This window comes from Telopea speciosissima, chromosome 11 (genome assembly GCF_018873765.1).
Source record: "Telopea speciosissima isolate NSW1024214 ecotype Mountain lineage chromosome 11, Tspe_v1, whole genome shotgun sequence".
In the NCBI taxonomy this organism is placed as follows: domain Eukaryota; kingdom Viridiplantae; phylum Streptophyta; class Magnoliopsida; order Proteales; family Proteaceae; genus Telopea; species Telopea speciosissima.
Genome location: NC_057926.1, coordinates 8207435 through 8231028, shown reverse-complemented (window position 1 = coordinate 8231028; position 23594 = coordinate 8207435). Strand labels below are relative to the sequence as shown.

The following is a 23594-nucleotide window of genomic DNA, read 5'->3' as shown; positions in this document are numbered from 1 at the left end:
AGGGGTAGACCTAAAATGACCATAAGAAAAGTGGTGAAAAAGGATATGTACAGCCTAGGTCTTGTACCTAGTATAACTTCGGACAGAATCTATTGGAAGGCAAAGATCCATCTCACAAACCCCATTCAACTAAGAATCTCTTAACGTGTTGGATTTTGCCTCTTTCCCTTGCTATTTTTCACCTTTTATTTTTTTTTATTTTTTATTTTTCATCTTTCATTTGTCTTTTTTCGTTCTCTCATTTCACATCTCTTTCCCCATTCCTCTTTTTCCATCTTTCTCTTACTTTTTCTGTCGGAACTCTATTTTGGACGAAAAAAAAAACCTATGAATTAAGCCAGGAACTGAGGTAAAAAATAGTTATAAAGTGGCGAAAACCAGTCAAATAAGTGAAGTTGATATGCTAGAAGGTAACCCAAATAAAGTTGGCAAGATCATACATTAAACACCGGTTGACCAGTCACTTCAAGATCATAAATCAAACGGTCTAGGACCAGTGGATGGGTGCATCATTTGGATCATACACCGGAAATTAGAATTTCCATCTTGGAAGAAGTTTGATATTTTCCACTTCACTCCTCAACAATCGCAATCGAAGTATCAAACACCCAGTAGGTCATGATTTTACCAAAAAAAAAAAAAACCCCAGTAGGTGATGATGATTAGTCACTTGATCATGACCGTCTAATGTCCTTTGAAAACAGTATTCCACGTGGCAATTACCCAGTAGGGAGATCAGCAGTAACTTAAACCAGTATCCCTCAAAGCGCATAGAAAAAACCTTACCATGTAAGCTAGAAGAAGTTCAAGACCAGTGATGGTGTCCAGTTGGAAAAGGAATACTTCTTTAAATGGGCCCTAGTGTGGGCCCAGATCCAGGCCCACCATTTGGAATCAGCGGCTCCTGAACTTACTGCGCCTCCAAAAATTTCAAAATGGGTAGGCGACCGACCGGTTCTCTCACTATTTAAAGGAGAAAGACGACGACGTTCAGAAAATTTATTGAGCTGCGCCTTTGGAAATTACCAAAATACCCTTACTTCATCCAATTCTCGCCAATGTCAGTGTCGGATTTAAAAAAAACAAAAAACAATTTATAAAAATTTCCTAGACAGAGAATGAGGTCAAGCTTCCAAACTATTCGATTTTTTATTTTTTTTTAAATCAAATGAAGCTCTGATTCGTTGGTTAGATTGCTCAAATTGAAGCAAAAGATAAATATTAAAGAAAACCCAGATCGAGTTCTGCCATACATTTCTTTCCACTGTTTCAAATCTTTCAAATCTTTCTTTCAGTGATGATCAACAAATTGAGTAGTAAGAACTCTGATTTGGAGAAGAAGAACCAGAAACCAAGAACAGAGAAATACGAAATTTTGTGAGTTTCTCAAAAAGATCTTGAACCCAACAAAAAAAATGGCGGAAAAAGAAGAAACTTTATAGAAATCCTCAGAGGTAGTACATACCCATTTGTGTGTTAAAGGCTTTTTACGGATCCCTAGGTTGCTGTCTTGGTGAACTCAAAGGAAACAAAGGTAGAAGCTCAGGTGGGTCTGAACCCCTTGGAGTACTCAACGGCGATGGATGTAAATAAAACCCTTTCTCTGCAATCGCTTTCTCTTCCTCCAAAACCGCCGGCGAAGATGGTGACTCGCTACCCGAACCAGAGTATTGAACAGAGAACAAAGTTTCAGAACCCAGTGGAGTCACCGGACTTTGAATCGGCGACACAATCAGGTGATTTTGGGTTTGTCTAGGTGAGTAAGGTGGACTACGAAGCGAGGTGAGACCTAGCTTGATTTCGAGTTTCCTCATGTTCTGTCTCCTTTCTTGAAGCTTGAAATTCGATCTTCGAGGTCCAACGATGTCGCCGGAAAGAGGAGACGATCTTGCAGAGAGTCTTGCCGGAAGTGTTATCGGAAGCTTTTCTTGTAAATCGTCACTCGCGCCGGTGAGTTTCTGTACGAGCTCTCTGAAGGTGTGTGCGTCTGCTTGAACGAAGGTTGTTGGTGTTGCTGTTGTTGCTGCAGTTGCTGATGGAGATCCAAGACTAGTTGTGTTTTTTTCCATTTTGTCTACTTCAAAGCCTAATAGGGTTTTCAAACACAACACACACAAAGAGAAAGAAAGAGAAGGACAGAGAACCAGATAAGACCACTTGTTTATATAGAGGGAGATATGGACCGGAGAGGAAGACTGGTAAGACTATGTGAGGGAGTGACTGAGTGAGTGAGTGTTCTCTTTGGGCTTTGATAAGTCAAGGGTTGGGCTTTTTTCTGTGTGTGTGTGTGTGTGTGTGTGTGTGTGTGTGTGAGAGAGAGAGAGAGAGAGAGAGAGAGAGAGAGAGAGTGGTTTTAGTGCACGCTATCGGATCCGGTATCGGTCATCTTCAAAATCGATACGTTATCAATATGGTATCACTATCGATCAGCCATACCGTTTCATCGATGTTGTATCAATTACCTGGGTTTCCTTAAAAATGGGTTTTCTTGACTATTTTACCCCGTATTCGTACCATTCTACCAATATGGTCTTAGTCAGGTATTGATATCGATCACCTTCAAAATTGTCCAATATTGGCCGTATTGGGCGATCCGATATTGATACCTCAAACCAACAGAGAGAAAGAGAAAACGATTGGGCTCTTGTGTGAATTGTGTGTGGCTTTTGTGTGAGTTTAGAGAGAGAGAGAGAGAGAGAAGGGTTGGGCTTTTGTGTGAATTGAGAGAGAGAAAGAGAGAAGGGTTGGGCTTTTGGGTGAATTGTGTGTGTGGTTTTTGTGTGAAGAGAGAGAGAGAGAGAGAGAGAGAGAGAGAGAGAGAGAGGATTATGGGGTTGGGGTTTTGGAACTTTGTTTGAAATTTGAGGAGAGATGTGTTGTGGGTTGATGAGGTTTGTGGACCTTTTGGAACTTTAGGAAAGGTTAGTAAGTTGTGGGATGTGGGTGTGGCTAATTGCATGATTAATAAATTAGTCAAGTATTAAGTTGCTTTAAGATTAGATTAATTTATTTTAGTTTTTTTTTTTTGGGTAAACATATAAGATTAATTTATTTATGGTGCTAAATAATGTATAAGTATTATTTAGGGTAGCGTGGGTTGTACGATGTGTGGAGCTCTCTCTTTCTCTTATATATACAAAGAAGGGAACATAGTATACTTATGTGGGTATTTATTATGGTTGAATTTCATTTCAAGGCTCTTTCTTGTAAATTTTTGGTAAATTTGTAAGGGGTATGTGTGATCATTTATATTTATATTCCATTGTATTAATAGTAGTTAAACAAGAGAAGAAAAAGTTTAATCACACATGGATTGTTCATTGAATAGTTAATAATTCATTGTTTAATTCACCGTTCATTGGACAGTTAATAACTCCTTTTTAATAATTAATCACTCATGGATTCTTCATTGTGTTATAGTTAATTGAACAAGAGCCGAAAGAGATGCAGAGACCAGATAAGGTTGTTTAATTAGGGAAAGCACTCATGTGAGGAATGAGTTACTTAGGCTGTGTTGAAATTAGTATTTCTGAGTCAGAAATATTTTGCGTCGGTTAAAATTAGAATATTTCTATTCAAAAAATATTGTATAGTGAAATTACGAAAAAATATATTTTTACTACTAAAAAAAGAATAAAACATGTATGAAATGAAGATTAACAGAAGTGGTGGGGGTGATGGTGGTGACGGTGGAGGCGGCAGAGGTAGTGATGATGGTCGTGGAAGTGGTGGTGACGGTGTTGGCATTGGAAATGGAAGAGGCGGCGGTTCCAGTGGGGAGGAATACAGTCGCGTTTATCGGGCTGGTTTTGTTTCAAATTTGTGTTTCTATTTTTTTACAAAACCACTTTAAATATGTTTCTCTAATGACCAAGAAATGTGTTTTTTTTTTTTTTGTCACCCAGTTCATTCCAAAAGCACAAAAATAGACTAGACGATAACTATTTTCCTTAAACATTGCCATACATACCCTTAGCAATTATTCATTCAAGTCCTTTGTTTTGAAAGTAAATTAAGCTGGTTCCTGCATCAGTAAGAGGGAAAAAAAATTCATCTGCTTCCATCTCTAGTTTTAAGCTGGTTTTCCTTTTCGATCTGATCTGATTATTTTTAGAGCCATGGTTTGAAACTCCTCAATTTGGTGCACTTTTTCTTTGACTAGTTTAAGTCAACAAGACAAGGGTTGTTCGGGATGAAACCTTACCAATACCAAAGGTGCCATCCCAGAACCGTCCCATTTAGTTTATGGGACGGGATCTAGGTCCTAGTCTCGATTATTAATGGGATGGGATGGTATTGATTCTTAAAATGACTCTTGGCACGGTAGAAAAGAGGGAAGAATTTTAATGATTCCTAACGTGATCATTCCATTACTAATGTTGTGAATCTTGTTACTATTATGAGATCTACGACATTCCTTACTTTAAAAAACAACTTAGATTACGAAACTATGACGAATTTCATAGTATTACTTCTTCGAACCTCCTAAGAACACATAATCTTCTTAAAAGGACAACTAAGAATTAATGGTGACCAAATAAACAAGCCTATATATAGTTTAGTGCTATCATTAAACAAGTCTATCAACTAAAACCTCCATAAGAGAAAGTAATATTCAAATATATCAATATACAGCCATAAAACTTGAACACAAGAACATTAAATATACACTTTGAAGGGGTATTGGTACTTTCGTTTGGGAATCTCATCATAGAACCGTCCCATCCTATTTATTAGGATAAATTACACGTCACCCCCTGGTTTTCAAATGAAACTCAGATCAATCCTGATTTTTGAAAAAGCTCAAATAGACCCCAATATGACAAATTAGTCCCTACCGTTAGTTTTATGCTGTTAAGTGATGATGTCAGTCAGTTAAATAAATTTAAATCCCTAAACCACCCTTGACCAATGTTGAAGATGAAGGAAGAGTAGTATTGTAAATTTAATTCTAATGTTTTAGTACAAGGGTAAAATAGTCCTTTCACACCAATAACTAACAGCAGACTAACACCGTTACTATAAAGGGGGTGATTTGAGTTTTTTCAAAAACCAGGGGATGATCTATGTTTTGTTTGAAAATCAGGGGGTGATGTGTAATTTATCCTATTTATTATTCGATACCAAAATTAGATCCCAATATCATCTCGGTTATTAATGCGACGGTCTGATACTGAGTTTTTACAGGACGATTTTGACCCCAAATTGACACCCTTACAACAAGAGCCATAGTGAAAGTAGCAGTGAGAGCACCATGAGATGCCAACAGAATTGAAGGACAATAGGGGGGGGGGGGGATATATGAGAGCATAATCTGGTCCCCCTTAACCTAAAATATTTTCCAAGTGTCTCCCATACAAGATGCAAAGAATCCCAACTTTAAAAAATGCTCTTAAGAAGGTCATTCTAGCAATCATTTATATGAGAACCATTATGTCACAGTAGTCCTACAAAGAGTATCTGCTTTCCCCAACCCTTCATTCTCCAATCACTTCTCCCTCCGTAAATATTTCCTTTTCTGGTAGCATCACTATATGGAGAATCCAATTGAAATTAAAAAAAAAAAAGTTTCAAGCCTTCAATAAACATCGTCCAGCATTAGCGGACTCAAAACAATTTCTTTGCTCCTTTTTTCTTACTTGGATCCGATTCGTCCACTTGGATACCAACCAAATATAGGTATGATTATGACAATATATGCCTCTTTCCGGTTGAACCAGACTTGGTCCATATCGGTTTATCTCTTAAGGGTGTCAAAGTAGAATCAAAATCGAAAATGAAATCTAAATTCAAACCGAATAACCAAAACTGAATCGAACCGCAGAGAGTTGGTGTGAACTTAAAAACTTGAAATCATAGAAAGAGAAACAAGTGGAGACGATATTTTCTAATGGGTTCTTTTCTTAGATTAAGTCATGATCCTTGGGCTTAGTCAAGGGTCTGTATTCATCATTTGTTGGATCAAATCAAAGATCAAATCAAACCAACTAATTCTTTCTCTTTGATCTAACTGCAAGTGGCCGAGGGGAAAAATAAATTCGGGAAGACAGATTCCTCTATAGCTGTTTTACATTTTTGAGAGCGCATGGATCTTTTGATTAGATCTCGATGAAAATCTGGTTGTTGTGAATAACATATTAAAGCCACTCCGTCCACTTGATCATAATTTATCGTATTATTTGCATAATTAGTATTGGTGTTTGTATCGTTCTTAGTGAAAATGATTATACATTAGGTTTTCTTTGAACCAATCGGATCCTCTGATGATTCTTCCAGATTCATCTCTTTTTAAAAATCATCGATTAACCTTTTGCATAACTTTTTTATGACAAACGTTGAATATGTCTTGTATTCCAAGGATCCGAGTGCGATGCGGATTCAACCCGACCCGATATATTTTGTGGTGCGATCCGAAGGAAGAAAAATTTGAAATTTAGTTCGTGACGTGGAGGGTTGGGGAAAAAATTTTTGTCGCTGTATATATAAGGCACTTTCTCTTATTCTAGGGTTAGACGAAATAATTTGTATCTTCGTTTTGTTTACTGAAATGTTTGTCGTTGCTCTTCCCGTGAACGTAGGTTTCTTACGAAATCAAACCACGTAAATCTGTTTGTGTTTATAATTGTCTTGCTTGTTGTTTTCTTCGATCCCATGTTTGACCATCTTGTACAATTACGTTTTAACAACAAGTATTAGTTGAGTTCAGTTCCTCTGGCCGTACGTGCATGTACATGTGAGAGGCAACCACATGTCTCATGGTTTCCATAAATACCCCATGTAAATGGAAAAAATTAGACATATGATTGTGTCTCACATGTACGTGCAGATGATCCATTCTCGTATTAGTTTAGCTACCTAGATAACTTAGCATTTTGGATAAAACCAATAGTATGTGTGAGTGGTCATATATGCCACGTAGAAATTACTTACCAGCTAGTTGTAAAAAGAGAGGAGAGAGAGAGAGAGAGAGAGAAAGGGGGGCCAATGAGGATTCAGATCCTCTACGGCGCGCTGCCCGTAGTGGCCTGAGTGGTGCAGACTGAGCCACGTGCGTAAAGAACACCTTACCCCTGCCCAAACGCCTTGCTCGAACGGAGGTAAGACGATCATTGCATGTGCGGCCCAGTCTGCGCCGCACAGGCCACTACGAGCTGCTGCACCGTAGACGATCTGAATTGGGCCAATGATCATCAAGACCATAGAAAAGCTTAAGGGGTTGTGAAAGGAACATTTCCCTATATCATGCACATATTCCAATATGTAAGGTTGAGTGAAAGAAAAAAAACAAAAATCCATGTAGCTGGTGGCCCATTTAATTGGAGCAAGACTAAGTTGAGATATATATATATATGTATTTTTTATTACAACAAGCTAGAATTTATTAAAAGAAACCAAAGAGGAAACTTCCTTCAACAAAAAGAAAGTTTACAAGAAAAGGTGGAGGATTAATCCACCAAATGCATGATAAACCCAATTTAAAAGCTCTCTTAGCTAAGAAATAGGTTTATCTATTGGAGTTATAGGGAACAAAGAAAGTTATCACTATAGGGAAATGAGAAAGTAAAGAAATAATGTCTAAAACAACAACCATTGAAACCCAATCTAAAAATAAGATCATGACATCATTGAGTGTATTCACTGCTAAATAGTCTTAAAAAAGAACCAATGCTATCAAATTTAGACTCTTGAGCAAGGAATAAGCCATTCCTAATTGCCTCAGCCTTAGAAGCCACAGAAAAGCCAGACTTAATCTTGCATTTAGGAGCAACAAACGTGTCAGAATGCTTTGAGCAGCAGTTCAGGCCACTAAAGCCATGAAGGTAGCAAGGGAGGGAGAAGTAGGTCTCAATTTGGGAATTTATGAGAGATATTGGGTTCCCAAGAGGAAAACCCTAAGCTGGGAATCGATCCCAAGGGGATCCCCAAACTTGAAAATGAAAAAGAGAGGGAGAAGGGGAGAGCATTCACCCTAAGGATGAGCCAATAGATGGCTTCCACCTCCACAACTCCCTCCAATCTTCTCTTCAATGCCTTCAAAGCTCTCCAAGCTTCCATGGTTTGAGTAGGTAGGAGAAGTAAATAAGCCATAAATGGCTGGGCTTTGCTTTTATAGTTAGCTCCCACTTAAGGCCTGTTTGGCTTGTGGTTTTAAGAGTTAAAACTCATTTAAATGCCAACTTATGCAAGTGAGTCCACCTAAATAGCACACACTCAATTCAAGGAGACCAAGGGTGGGGCCCACCTTATCCAGGTGTTTAGGTAGGATGCCCGGGGCACGGGGTGTGGGTTCCACACGAGGAAAACACCCAAAAGCCTAAAACAATACGGACGGACTAATGGACGAAAGCAGTCTCATGAGTCCATTCGTGCGTCCGTTGCTGCTATAAAGGGCAGAACCCTAAAGAAATTGATTGGGCTTTGGCCCACACTTCAAGGCCAATAAGGGGAGGGTATACTAACATTCACAAGGATAGTGTGTCTTACCCCTTAACCGTCATGACGTGTCCTTCATGATTCTGAAGAGTTTCTCGATCGCAATGTTAAGCTCATCACCGAAAGAGGTGTCTAGGTGTGGAGGCACAAGAAACGCCTTCCGGTACTCTTTACTCCGGGGACTCGTGCTTGGAGGATTGTCACACCCCCATCCCAGACAAGGGATAAAATACAATACAAGGGGTGACTAGGAAGACTCGTGTCATCCTACTAAGCTGCCAGGATCACTGACACAGTGTCCCAACGTACAGTCATAACCAATATTAAAATAATATAATATCAGAGTGCGGAAAGGGGAATATTACATTCCAAAAGATCAATAGTTTTGCGGAAGCGTATAAAATCAAATAGTTACAAGATGATCAAAGCCTAGATAATAAATACTGTAATTAATCCATTTTTCATTATCATCTAATAACTATCAACAAGGGTATAACAGTAAATGTTTATACATGGGCCTACGCCCTAAAATAAACAAAAGGGGAACAAGTCCCTAGAATTCTCACGGCCCGTAGGCACAATCGTCACAAGGACACCCGTTGCCATGTTCCTCTAACACAGCTTTCGGCTCCTCCGTACCTGCATCATAATCTAAAAAGTGTGTACACGAGGGGGTTAGCTCCACTGAGCCAGTGAGGGGATGGGGATGCACAAACACGCAATTCACATAGTCCAATGATGTATGCACATGTTAATTCCATTTTTATTCCACCTATCACACAACTAAGTCAGAGGTAAATGCTACTGTGACAACTCGGGAAACACTGTGGGTCACTTCCATTCATCACCATAATGAAACCTCAATTGCCACCCGGGAGCCTACGCCGGACGATGCCACCAAAACATCCTAGTGGCAAGCCCCAATATAACCATCACTACCATGACTGGCTCTCTCTCACACCACAGAATCCGGGCTCTGGTTATCCAACACCTAAACCCCTGTTTACAAGGGTCGTAGCAATAGGGTGCAAATCCTAGCCATGAATATTCTACATGCAATTCCTATCGTCCCGAGAGGTAATCCGGGCGCATCAACTTTTCATCTGGTTTAGTGCCCGATTACTAGCACGACACGGCTCATACAGTTTAATATGACATTCAACATAATTTCTTCATAAATGTATATAGTATCCGGGGTTCCGGCACCGGCACCCACCGGCACCGAGACCCATCAAAGTAAAGCATCTTCAATCAACATCATAATAATCATATATATGAGTATGCAATATGCGCAAGCATGCTTAATAATTATAATGATGACATAATATACAATGCAATAATAATATCAAGCCCAAACAACCAAACCCACTCACTATATGTGTTATGTCCCGATGTTATGAGTTGTCGCCGCAATCAAGTAACACATCACAAGATGAAAACTTTAAACATAAATAAAGAGTGAAAACATGGTTAATTAAGTAAAGGGACGGATCCCCAAAAGGTCTCCCATAATCACTTTAAGTACAAGGTTTCAGAAGTAGAGTGGTTGCAGGAGTGGTTTCATGCCCAATTTCTGCAACCACAGGTAAATCCTAGGAAACCAGGGCTCAGGACAGTCTCAGTCCATTGCGGTTGCAGGAGTGGTTTCTCAGGAAATGAAACCGCACATAAATCCTAGCTTTCCAGGGGCCTTCTCAGGGAGGTAATCTCAGGGTGGTTTCTTGCAGGTCTGAAACCACATGTAAAACCACATACCTGCAGAACCGAAAATTGAAAGGTTTCTCACCAGGGATTCCTTTTCCAAGGGGTTTAAAGGTAGGGAGGCTTCAAAAAAACTTCCTCCTAGGTCCATTAGGGTTCTAAGAGCTCATTAGGTCCATGTAATCCCAAGGATTTAAGAGGAAAAACAAAGAGAACCTAATTTAGGACATAATAGGGTAGAAACCCTAAATTTCTCAAATGGAAAGAGATTGCTTAGGCTTAGAGCTTGTAATGGAGTGAAATAACTCCATCATAGTCTAGGTTTAGAGGTTCCATCGATTCCTTGGATTTCAAGAGAACCCTAGGTCGAATCTCCCCCATTTTCCAAACCTCAAAACCCAAAATAGATGAAGAGAGGTTTTAATGGCTTACCTTTCCCAAGGAAGTGGTGCTCCACGTTGAGGGCTCCAAGAAGTGGTCTTCAAGCCTCCAACCAAGATTCTCCACCCTTCTTCCTCCTTTTCTCCTTCCTTCTCCTTTCCTTCTTTCTCCTTCCTCTCCTCCACGATTTAGGTTAGATGGGAGAAATAAAGAGAAAAAATGCTTCTCCCCCCCTTTTGTCTTATTTATAGAAAGTGACTTGGGTCCTTTAAGTTAAATGGATCGATCCAAGAAAAATGGGTCATTAGGCCAAATGGGTACTTTAAGTTAAATGGGTCAAGAGTTAAATGGGTCGATCCAAGACAAATGGGTCATTAAGCCAAATGGATACTTTAAGTTAAATGGATCAAGAGAGCTTAATGGGTTGACCCATTAGTTCTATTTGGGTAAGAGAAAGGAATACCCAACCTTGGGTCAAATAGAGTTAGATGGACCCTTAGGTTAAATTGTCACTTAAGCCCAATGGGCCGCTTAAGCTAATGGGCCTGCCCACTAGTTATAATTAGGAAAGAACCCAATTAAGAGATGGGCTCACATAATCTGGGTATAATTTCTCTTCACATGTTTCCCCAAGGCAAGTGGGGCCCACAAATAAAATATTCCCAACGCAACTAAAATAGCCCGGGCGGTCCAAATCTTGACCTGCACTTCGAGGGCATCGAGGAAAAGGGTAAATAAATAAAATTAAGGGCTAGCACTTACTATTTCCTTGTCATGGTTTGTCCCCCATGACCCCGAATAGTTTTCTCACAGGCAAAACCGTACTGTGGTCAATAATTTTGTAGCTGGGTTTGACCACCAGTGAGAACAGCTCACCAGCATACGTGACAGTGATAACTATACGTCACGGGAAAGAAATAATAATTACTTATGATCCGGGGTGCGGGTATAACAAGGATGGTCGACGAAATCATCGTCAATAAATCTCCTCCATTGCCGGTTGAGGAACGTTTCTCTTCTACAGGCAGGCCTGTGTACTGGTCAATGATCTTGTGGCTAGGTTTGACCACAAGTGAAAACAACTCACTAGCGTACACGACAGTAAAATTTACACGTCACAAGAGAGAAATTATAATTAAATAGCAAATCCAGGTGCGGATGTAACAAATTGTGCCTTAATTGCCATGTGAGGTTTGTATCGTATGTTGAATTCTCTCTACTAAATTGACAAACTTATCAATCTTCTCGAGAGATCAGGTTTTTGCAAGATCTTCTTTAATGGTTGATCGGTTAGGATAGTAATGGTATGGGACTAAAAATATGGTCTAAGCTTTCTTGTTGAGATGACCAAAGCATATGCTAATTTTTTTGCTCGATGGTATCTTGTTTCGGCCCGAAGCAGCAGCTTGCTGACATAGTAGACTGGCTTGTGAGTTTTGTCTACTTCTCTTACCAATACTATGCTGATCGCAATGAGGGAGATTGCGAGGTACAACAATAATTCATCACTTAGTTCTAACTTTATCAGCAACAATAGGGAGGCTAGATACTTCTTGAGCTCTTCGAAAGCTCATTGACAATCCTCTGTCCATTCAAATTTCTTTGCTTGCCTCATGGTTTGAAATAAGGGAAGGCATCTCCCTTTGAAATTGGATAAGAATCTACTAAGGGCAGCTACTGCCCAGTCAGCTGTTGAATTCCTTTAAGTGTCTTTGGTGGGGCCATGTCCTGGATTGCTTTAATTTTCTCTGGGTTGACCTCTATTCCTTTTTGGGAGACTATAAAGCCTAAGAACTTCCCTAAGGTGATTCCAAAGGCGCATTTAGCTAGGTTGAGCTTCATTTTGTAGTCTCTAAGGATTTAAAATGCTTCTTCGAGGGTATTGATGTGGCTTTGCGCTTTCAAACTCTTGACCATCATGTTATCCACATATACACAACAACTTGTCCTTTTGGGGCAAATGCGCTTCTCTTCTGTTGGACTGACTTTTTCTTGGGATGATACTTAATTTATGTTTGATCATGCATCTCCGACATATCTGTAGCTGACCAAGCAAACACATCTGCATTGAATTGTAGCAATTTGATTAGGGCTCGACATTTTGCACCTTTCGATTTGGAAACGATTTGGATTTTTCAATTCTCATTTCCTTCCTTCAGCTCAATCTCAGTCAGCTCCTCGACTGGCTAGCTTCTCCATTGATTTCTCTTATCTTGCAAGTCTTGTAGTTCAATGGGGAAGGACTCGACCAGCATAATTTCTTTCTCCTTTTATTTCCCCTTCTGGGCAGGTTATTAGGGATGAGCTCCATTTGGGTCAGTCTTCTCTTTAAGGTATTGAGGTAGCATCGCCTGGACGCTACTTGATCTCCTCTGTATACCCCGATTCCCAAGGTGGTTGGGAACTTCATTTTCAAGTGGTATGTTGACACTATAGCTTCAAGTGCATTGAGAGTGGGTCTTCTTATTATGGCGTTGTATACTGAGCGAATGTCAATCACCATGAAATTATTTGTGACGGAAGACTTACATTGATCCTCCTCTGCAGTTATGAGGAGTTCAATCGATCCCACTATCTTGGCAGAGGTGCCAGTACCACTAAACCCCTGTAGCGGGTAATCCACTTCTTTTAGATTGTCTCTACTGAGGCCCATTCGATTGTATGTGAAGAGGAAGAGGATGTCGATCGAGCTTCCATTTTCAACCTGTATCCTTTGGGCATTGCAGTTCACAATCTGCATTAAAACCACTATAACATCGTCATGTGGAAACTGGACGCCTTTAAGATCATCATCGATGAAGGACATTGTGAGCTCATTGGCCATTCTATCACATTGACATTCCTCGTGTAAGCTTTTCTTGAGTTGTTTGATCTTACTCCTACAAATGGACCACCCCTTATGGTGGTAATAATCCTTGTTGGGGCCTCTCGAGCCCCTATTCCACATGCATCTCTATATCGTTTGTAGTCCTTTCTTGTCTGCATTCTCTTCTTCTCTATCCTCCTCTGTCATCCCTTCTTTGGTTGTAACCATACTTGGGTCGAACAACCTCTCACCGACCCAGTTGATTGGCCGTTTTAGGTCCTCGATCAACCCGTATTCCTTATCGTTGGTGACAGTTATCAATGAACTCTTTCAAATATACCCTCTAAATTAACTTTTCTATCTCGCCTTCAGTTGCTAGCAGTCTTCCGTAGCCTGACCGTGGTCTCAATGGAATCGGCAATAGAGGTTAGTATCCCTTTTGGTCGGATGTGATTTCATTTTTTCTGGTTCCCGGAGAAGATTGGCTCCTTTGATCTACATTAAAATGTCTAATCTCCAACAATTAAGAGAGGTAAACCTTTCGGATCGGAGAGGATTTTCATATCATCCAGGCCCTAGATTGGGACAATACTTCTTCCTATAGTCAGGTTGTGGATCCTTGTCGCTTCGATCTGCTCTCTTCATGCTCCAATTCCCCTCTTGTTCATTCAGGGCCACTAAGGTTTCCTCCACATTGATGAACTTATCAGACCCAACATATCTTCTGGAGCCCTCTTTACAAGAAAGACTCGGAGTAATCCATTCCTTACTTGTTCTTTAGGGCGTCCAACTTGGTTTTGGGATCCAAATCTTCCACCTCCATTGATTCCTTGTTTAATCGCATCAGGTAGGAGTGAAGAGATTCTCCTTTATGCTGCTTGATCGTCATCAAGCTTATAATGCTTTTCTTATGGCTTCTACTACTAAAGAAATTCCCGATGAAGATCTTCCCTAATTTGGTGAAGTTGTTCATTGATCTCGATTTTACATGATCGAACCAAGCTTTGGCCCCTGAGGTAAGCACGACAAGGAAGGCTCTATACATGATCGAATTTGGAGCCTGTGGAGCAGCATCTTGGTTTTGAAGTTCTTATGATGTTCCATCGGATCTAAAGTTCCTTCGTAGTTCTCGATCACCGGCATCTTGAAACAGTGATGGAAGCGGTGCTTTCATTATTTCGTCAGATAGAGTCGTTTCAGTGGAGAAATTCAGATCATTAGCCTCCTTTGATTGAGGATCTTGGATCCTTTGAATTCTCTCCATTTGCTTCTATAGTTTTTGGAACTTTTCAGCCAAATTCGTCTGGTTTCTCACCTCTAGGATCCTTCTCTGAGGGATTTCCTCCTCATGATCTTGTTGTTGGTTGTTTCTGGACGGCGCTTGCTGCTGCGAATGCTACTGGATGTTTCTGCCATGGTTTTGTTGATCTCGGCGATCTAGTTGTTCATGAGGGAGCATGTGATGACTCCTACTAGACTTACCGGAGTTTGATCCACTATTTTCTTCTTCTTAGAGGCGGTTTTGTTGAAGCTGGGGTCCACGAGCCTTACTTCCTTGTTGTCATTGTTTTGCAGAACTATCTTCATCAATGGTTCCAACTTCTACTCTATAGTCATGAACTGGCTTTGAGTGACTGGACCATTTGGGTCCATCCTGTTGACGTGAAGAAGTGCTTCATCCTGGTGGCTGTGATGGTTGTCACTATGATTGGGGGAGTTTGCAGGTGGTAGAGCATCCAAATTCAGATTAGCCGTCATTAGAGTAGGATCTGTGTTCCTCGATTGCAGTCATGTCTTCCTCCCATCGTTTTTATTCCTCATGATTAGTGGATCTTCACTCGTAGCTAATTTCTGATAAAGGCCCCACGGTGGACGCCAATTTGTTGCTTCCAAGATCCTCCCACCGGTTCAGTTCAGACCTACACACAAAAGAACCAAGACCAACAGACAGAGTGGATGAGTGGCCTGGGGCTTACTCCAAGGGGGGGGAGACTCTCTGATGCCTAAGTCAGATCTCAGGGAGAAACAACAATTATCGGGACCGGAGATGAAAAATAAGTAACAGAGCTATAGAAACAGCCTTCGACAAAGAAAATTAGTAAAGACGGAGCAACATAGCTCAAGGTGAGGAATGAGCCCCGTTCTGTTTCCTTACCTGGTGCTTGAGTATGGTTTCCCTATTTATATGATGTCATTTGAAATCTCCTTCCTGTCCTTTGAGTCACATATTACTATGGTAAGCGGGAGATCAGAGCGGGAACCGTTAATTAAATTTGTTAATAGTTGAGCTGGTGTTGTCAGTGATCGTGGTCTTTATGGGTCACGTGTAAATTTCCTTGCGCATGACTCTGGCGTGAGGCTTGGGTTGGAGGTTCAACCGGATCACTAGTCTGTACTTCATGAGTCGCGTTCTGACTTGGTTTGTTACACGTGTCATTGTGCCGTTGGAGGTTAGATTCTATGTATATCAGCTAGTGCTCCCATGTGTCTATCGCTCTCTTCTCATGTGAAAAGACATTTATGCCCTTTGTTTTGGGAAGGAGAGAGATAGACACAAGGAGCGCTGACAAAGGCCATGCTCCCAGACAAAGAACCATTTCCCTTATTTTAAAGATGGCAGCGAAACTATGTTTTGTTTTGTAATATATTGAGTATCAAGAAGGAAGACAAGTATATGAGTGTGATGGCCAAAAACACAAACTTTGTATTGATTGAAAAGAGTAGGAAAGATAAAATTATAAATTAACAACACCCTCCTGTGAGAACCCCAAGAATGGCTCCAACAACTGAAGAAAAAAGGAAGAGTTAATTTTATCATTTTATGTAACTAAATGGAAGAAACCTTGATACCTTTTGCCTTGTTTCCTTTTTTGCTTACTTGGTTTCTCATTTCATTGCTATGATATAATTTATTGCTTATACTGCATTACTACTTGGGGAATTGGGACTCTATTGTAAAACCATTTAGGAGCTTCTTGGCATATTGCCAGCTATATGGAGAATAAATTGGTTCTCAAACTTGGGTATGGCAGTACATGGTAGGTGGAAGTGAAGATTCTAACCTGAATTTACTGACATTTTTCTCCTGTTTTTTTTTCCCCCCTGTTGAGAATAAGTTGGTGTGTCAAGTTTTGAAGCATTTTTGTCCCGGCTTAGTCTTAACAAAATCTTGTGAGCATTTAAATCTAGTCATGTTGTTGGCAATGTAAGATTAAAAAAAATAAATTTGTGGGCATTTAAATCTACCCATTCACAAAATAAAAAAATAAAAAAATAAAAAATTTTTGTCCTAGTGCATCTTTGTTGTGTTTTTTTTTTGTTATTTCTATGGGGTCTCAACATTCTTTCTATAATATGGTTTGGGATGCTTTAGAGTCATGTTACACTTGTTAATGTTACTGACAGAGCATGAAACTATTAATCAAGTGGTGTTCAAAATCAATTTATAGGAAGTGTAAAGGAGCTACAATTATCTGGTAAAACGGATCGCAGATAGAAAGAGCAAATCAACAACAGTACCTCAGACATGGGACTGACTTAAGTTGAGAGTACAGATGGACAACATGAAAAGAGATAAGATGGACAAAGGAATTAGTATATTATCTGAAGTGGACATTAGAGGTTTATTGTGGTATAGTGCAATTGCAAACAGTACTGATTTAGGCCTAAATTGATATTCTAAGTCAATGAATGACATTTTAGTGAACTTAATATATGAAAGATTTTTTTTGGCTCTATATTGCAGGGTATATGAGGTGGGATTTATTTTTGGATCCTGGTAGCTATATATCCAATTACAAGGAATCCATTGTATTTGAATCTCAATTAATCAAAAGGTCTTTCCAAATCCATTTTAGGTGAATCTGATTTGAGTTATGTTATGTGTGTCTCGAATTCTTGTACCCCTTTCGAAGATTGACCCACTTTGACATTTTCTGGTAGAGGGGGCAAAGCCCCCATTGTAAGGTTCGACCGGACTTGATGGAGGGTGGGCCTTGGCGCAACTGTAAAGGTTGCTCCATTGTGACCAAGTGGTCACGGGTTCAAGTCTAGAAACAGTCTCTTTGTGAAAGTAAGGGTAAGGCTGCGTACATTATGACCCTCCCCAAACCTCGGAGTGGCGGGAGCCACGTGTATTGGGTACACCCATTTTTAACCATCTTATTGTATAGAAGTCGAATTTGGGGTTTTCGTGTTAGGATTTTGAGAAGAGAGAAGCAGCATTGTTTTGGGTGTTCTTGAGAGATCTCCTTTGTAACTTTCTCCCATTACATAGTGAAACATCTTCAGCTTCAGCTATGGACGTAGCACATCATATTGGTGTGTGAACCACGTTAAATCTCCATGTCATCTTGCTCTGTTTTTTTGTTTCTGTTCATGTTTTGTTTGGTGTTTGTTTTAACAAATCATGATTTGACAGCCACAACAGGGAGCTGTAGCTATCACTGGTTTGTGTGTTTCTTCTCACAGACCTGAGACAAGCTTTGGCCAACTCTATACTGGTATGATTGATCACATAGCAAACATTAGCATTTCTGGTTATGAGCGTATTTACAAGGAGAGGACAATTAACAATTAACTGACTCTTTTTATTTCTGTTTTTAACCATTTAGTTCCCCTTGTATCATGAACTATGCAGCAATGAAGGCTCTATTGCTTGTTCAAGTAGCTCAAATGGGCATGTTGAGAGCAAATGGTGTGGAGACATAGGGTGGTTCAACATGGAGATAACATGCTCTGCCAAGTGCATTCCAGAAACAGCAACTTCATTATATCTGCTGGAAATGTAAAATGAAAGTACTTGAAAACCATCTTGCATTTCCATTCCTCAGTTCTATAGTTCAATGAACAAACATATTCTGACTACAACGTTAAAATTGTTTTCATTCCTAAAGGGATTAATGAGCTGCGCTGACCGTAAGGGAACAAGCTTCTGCGCAAAATGGTTGGAAGAGCCATCAGCCTTTGCTCGAAAAATAATGTCACTGTCTTGTAGAAAAGTTTCTGAGCAGGGAAATACAACAAGGCATAAAGTGTGACACCAATTTTCATCTTGTTTTGTAAACTTCTTCGCTTTCTTGTTGAAGTCTCACATTCTTGTTAAGATGACAATGGACTCCCACTCCAAAGAGCAAATCACATCCTGTGTCACATAGCCAACCATCATATGTACAACACTTTTGTATTCTTTCAAACTTTGTTTACAAATGTAATCTCACGCTTGTTATTTGGATGTTTCTTACTTACCGATGGGTTCTGTTGGTTAATATCAAAGCTATTGATAGCGCAGGGCTCAGCCAAAACCTGAAGGGGTTCCTCACCTGTAGAGTTCATATATTTTCTCAACCCATGCTTCCATGATCAAACACTTGATGGAAATCAATCAATTTATGAGGTCAAAGTTTAGAAATAAAAAAAAATAAAGAAGGGGAAAAATATCAAGAGGTCTAGAGGGATTTTCAAGCCCAAGAGTTGTATAAGGAAAATTACATAATAAGAAACCATGTTCAATTGTAGTTAAAAGGGGAAAAAATGCCCATCAAATCTAACAAATCCATATCAGATAGAAACTCGTACCTTGTTCAATTACAGCAAGAAACCCATCTTCTGAACACATCATAACAGGTAGGATCTTTGCAGATGAAAGGTTGCTAATTTCTGAAGATTGCATGTAGCTATCATACTGAACCTCCCAAACCTCACTTTCAGAGAGTGGAGTAGCTGTCTCACCCGGTATGAGTCCTGAGAGAACTATTGGCTGTTGTTGCCACCGAAGATCCCAGGCAAATACAGTACCTGAAGAGCCTCCTGCCTGTAAAACAAAAGATTCAGAAAAAGAAAATATTCACTAGAGCTCGAATTTCGATCCATGTATCCAAATTAATTCCTAAACTGATAGATTACTGTTAAGTTATTAGGTCACTGATGATCCATGTTTGTAACAGCTTAGGTATAATAAGGTGCAATGGCATAAAAGAACAGAGAGAGAGAGAGAGATAGATTTACCAGGCAAACATGCTTCCGTGAAGGGTGAATATCAATCGAGTGTACAATTCCGGACGTATTGCCTCGAGTCCTGCGCATCATATTAGTGAATAACTAACTGAACTGGTGAACTTTCTGTAATAATTAGGTAAACGCAACCAAGAGTGAGCAATAGAATATCAAGGAAAAGCATCTAGAGAAAACTGTGGATCTTGTGGAAGATGATGATGTATATTATAAAAGTAAGAACAAAATCATCCAAAGAAATGAATATAAAGAGAACCAGGTGCAGATGAGGTCCCAATCGAAGTGTGGAAGAGCTTAGGAATATGTGGTTTATCTTGGCTAACCAGGTTATTTAATAAGATTATGAGTACAAGGACACTGGCAGATAAGTGGAGGAGAAGCATTGTGGCTCTGATTTATAAAAATAAATGTGATATTCAGAGCTGCAATAACTACATAGGCATAAAATTAATGACTCGTACTATGAAATTATAGGAGAGTTATTGAAACTCACCTGAGACAAGAAACTACTATTACGGAGAACCAAGTTGGTTTTATGCCAGGAAATCCACGACAAAAGCTATTTATCAAGGACACTCATGTAAAGATTTAGAGAGCATAAGAAGGATCTCCATATGGTCTTTATTGATCTAGAAAAACTTATAACAGCCTCTAGAGAGTTAATCTGGCAAGTACTACAGAATTTAAGTGTTTCAAGTAAATATGTGGACATAGTTAAAGATATGTATGATGGTGTGATGACTAATTTAAGAACTGGGGGGAGGGGGACAAGGTAGTGAATTCCCAATTACAATTGGGTTACATCAAAGATCAACTTTAAGTCCTTAGTTGTTTACTCTTATCATAGAAAATTTAGGGATATTCAAGATCATGTTCTTTGGTGTGTTTTTTCTAGATGATACTGTTTTGGTGGATGAGACAAAAGTAGAGATTAACGCCAAGTTGGAATTATGGAGTTCAACCTTGGAATAAAAAAGTTTTAAGATAATTAAAATGAAAATGGAGTATATGGTGTATAACTTTAGTTACATTAGGATGACTAACGAGGTGGGGGGGGGGGGGACAAGGTAGTGAATTCCCAATTACAATTGGGTTACATCAAAGATCAACTTTAAGCCCTTAGTTGTTTACTCTTATCATAGAAAATTTAGAGATATTCAAAATCATGTTCTTTGGTGTGTTTTTTCTAGATGATACTGTTTTGGTGGATGAGACAAAAGTAGAGATTAACGCCAAGTTGGAGTTATGGAGTTCAACCTTGGAATAAAAAAGTTTTAAGATAAGTAAAATGATGGAGTATATGGTGTATAACTTTAGTTACACTAGGATGACTAACGAGGTGGTAAAAATTGATGAGACGGAGATTCCACACAATGATTATTTTAGGTATCTAGTTTCAATCATAAATATAAAAGGTGATAGAGAGGATGATGTTTCAAAGAATTAAAGTAGGATGGATGAAGTGGAGATGTGCATCCGGAGTGTTGTGTGATCAACATATTACTTTAAAACTTAAAAGGAAAATTTTATAGGACAGTCATATGACAAGTTATGATGTATTGTACGGAATGTTAGGCATTTAAAAAGCATCATATAAATAAAATCAGTGTAGCTGAGATGAGGATGTTTATATGAATGTGTGGCAAAACTAGGAAGGATAAAGTAAGGAATGATCAAATTAGAATTGAGTTGGTAGTAGCTCCAATACATAACAAGCTACAAGAGTTGTTTGAGGAGGCATGGCCATGTTCAACAAAGGCCTTTAGGTTCTCCAGTACAAAAAAGTGATTTGATTCACATTGAAGGAGCCAAAAGAGCCAGGGGTAGACCTAAAGTGACTCTGGGAGAAGTAGTGAGGAAAGACATGCACAGCTTAGGCCTTGTATCAAGTATGACATAGAATAGAGCTGATTGGAAGATACGGATCCATGTAGCCAACCCCATTTAGTTGGGATAAGGCTGACTAATTGTTGTATCCTCTATTATCACCAGAGTATGTTTTACAGCTTCAGCTGAAAGGACTTTAGTATCGATTTGACATATACACAAGAGATTTTTATTTTTTTAATTTAATCCAGAATAGTACCACTTAAAGTAGAGCTCTAGCCTTCAAAATATAAAGCATGTCAGGTTACAAAGAAGAAGAGATCTCAGAAGGAATATAGGCCTATCCCCTTTCCCCCTGAGATGGTTGGTCTGAATAGTTAGTGTTAGAATTTATCTGTTATCACCTTTTCTTCTTAATTTAGTTGGAAAAGAGCTGCAAATCCATATATATCCATTTGGAAATACATCACCAAGTTCAAACTCATTGAATGTGTGCCTCTTGCCTATTCAAAATTTTAACTTCCACGTAATTGCTAATTAACCAAACCACATCGTAACCAAGATACGCGGTGCAGTCATTTTTAATTAGAAACTTATGGTCCCTCGTTCCAGACATTTAAGCAAACAAGGTCCCTCAGAAAGATGGATAATCAACCCAAAGCTATTCAGAGTTAAGACTATTCAAGTCCATGGAGTATGAACTGGTTCAGGGTAGACCAAGTAAGGAAATGGGATAATAATCATCAAGAAAGTAAGGAAATTGGATAATCAACAAGAACAATGAAAGACAAACAAATGAAAAAATTTACTGCTATAGTCTCACCAGTTACCCTTGAATTGAGAAGTTGCTCCACCTGGTTTCCTCTGATCCCACCACTGAAGACTAAACCCTAAACCCCCAGTTGCAAACTCAGTCGGTGAAGCCCACTTCGCAGTTGTGTAAGACACTAAACCCTGGCTATCAAACAACCGACGGTAGTTCAATCTTGAATCTCCAACAGTGATCAAATTCACTCTCCCATCTTCATCAACACTAACACACTCAAACCCATTCCCTTGCAGATCGATTCCCGAAATGGGTCCTCTGTGGAAAGACTTCTCAGCAAGAGAGAGCTCTGTTTCAGGAGAAGCATCAACAGGGTCTACAAAGAGGAAGTGGAGAGAACCTTCATAGGTAGAAGCCGCGAGAAGGGGTTTTTGTGGGGTCTGTGAAACACTGAGAGAAGAAACTCTAGAGGGAGAAACCCATGAAGATTGAAGCTGGAGGTTTGTTGGGTTTGAGCGATTTAGGGCATGAATTTCAATCGAAGAAGCATCGGAATCGGAGTCATGGAGTGCGAGAACAGCGAATTTGTCGAATGCAGAGAGAGGTGAAAGCCATCGGACTGAATCCACGTATTTCGATTGTGGAATCCTGTGTATTTGCAGGTTATCTTCAGCTCCTATCACTGCCATTTTCAGGGTTTTTTGAGGTTTTGACTCTCTAGTCTACTAGCCTTCACACTTACAAAGTTCAGAAAAATCTTGACTGGCGCTTGAAAATCTGGTCCAACCGGGTAGATGGTTCATAGTTCGGTCCAACCCGTACTTTCTTGTGGCTGGTCCAGTACACAAAAGGCTCGGGTGCACCATAGAGAAACCCAATAGCAGAAAATGCTGATCACAGAAAGGAGCTTTATCTCCTGTAGCTTCTGTTCTTATCTTGTTCGCAAGAGCAATGGAAGGAAATTCAGACCCATATGGGCTAAAAAACGAGATTTAACTGAAAATTCAAGAACACAACTAGAGTCAATCTTTCCTTTGAGAGTCTCAAATGTCTTAATAGCTCGATCTGCTGTTGCTGTTTTAGCATTGGGCTTCATTGATGCTGGGTATGTTTCTCTCTCTCTCTCTCACTCTCTCTCTGTTCCTGTATCAATAATTGAATTGTTAAAAGCTATTTGTACAGGTACAGTGGAGATTGGTCAAGAATAGGGGTGATTTCTAGAGAGAGTGAGGATTTGCTGAAGACAGCAGCTTTTTTTGTTGTTCCTCTGTGTGTCTTTCTGATTTTTTCTTTATCTAATCAAGAGGAAGCTTGAAATTGTAAGTCTAAGAAGGATAGCACAAAAGAGGAGAGTATGAAGTGGTATTTAAATTCCCAGTTACAAATTCCATTCATTACCTTCAAATTTGTTTACTTCACAGCATTGTAGGAAATTTACCCAAAATCATCTGAGGTTGGTGAATCTGTCTCCTAGAAATCAGGACTGTGGAAACCATGTTCATGGTTACTTGACTAGATTGTTTGGATTTATAAGAGGCTATAGAGAATAACTTTCTGCATGACTAGATTGCTTGGTTTGGAATATGAGAAACAATTTCCTGCTATGCTCTGTTAAGAGAAGCTGGGATGTGCTTGCTTCTTCAGCTCTTTTTAGCAAATCAGCTTCAT

The 23594-nt window shown here is 39.5% G+C and overlaps 3 protein-coding genes across 4 annotated transcripts; 1 reads left to right on the top strand and 2 right to left on the bottom strand.

Annotated features, from left to right (window-relative positions):
• Positions 1-1396: 1396 nt before the first annotated feature.
• Positions 1397-2208, bottom strand: LOC122645573 (VQ motif-containing protein 33-like). The gene has a single exon (XM_043838877.1). It carries the CDS (start codon positions 2067-2069, stop codon positions 1488-1490), a length of 582 nt encoding a protein of 193 aa, XP_043694812.1. The 5' UTR covers positions 2070-2208; the 3' UTR covers positions 1397-1487.
• Positions 2209-18066: 15858 nt separating this feature from the next.
• On the bottom strand, positions 18067-22684 carry LOC122646503 (nuclear pore complex protein NUP43). Its single transcript, XM_043840073.1, has 5 exons — positions 21984-22684; positions 19328-19397; positions 18899-19133; positions 18569-18642; positions 18067-18464 (listed from the first exon to the last, which is right to left on the bottom strand). Exons 1-5 carry the CDS (start codon positions 22613-22615, stop codon positions 18411-18413), a joined length of 1065 nt encoding a protein of 354 aa, XP_043696008.1. The 5' UTR covers positions 22616-22684; the 3' UTR covers positions 18067-18410.
• A 93-nt stretch (positions 22685-22777) lies between these two features.
• Positions 22778-23323, top strand: LOC122646504. 2 transcript variants are annotated; one of them, XM_043840075.1, is made up of 2 exons: positions 22778-23031; positions 23115-23323. In XM_043840075.1, the coding sequence occupies exons 1-2, from the start codon at positions 22814-22816 to the stop codon at positions 23239-23241; spliced, it is 345 nt and encodes a 114-aa protein (XP_043696010.1). In that variant the 5' UTR covers positions 22778-22813; the 3' UTR covers positions 23242-23323. The 2 variants fall into 2 exon arrangements, with proteins under 2 accessions (XP_043696010.1, XP_043696009.1); XM_043840074.1 differs by having other exon boundaries at positions 22780-23031; positions 23109-23323.
• Positions 23324-23594: the final 271 nt, after the last annotated feature.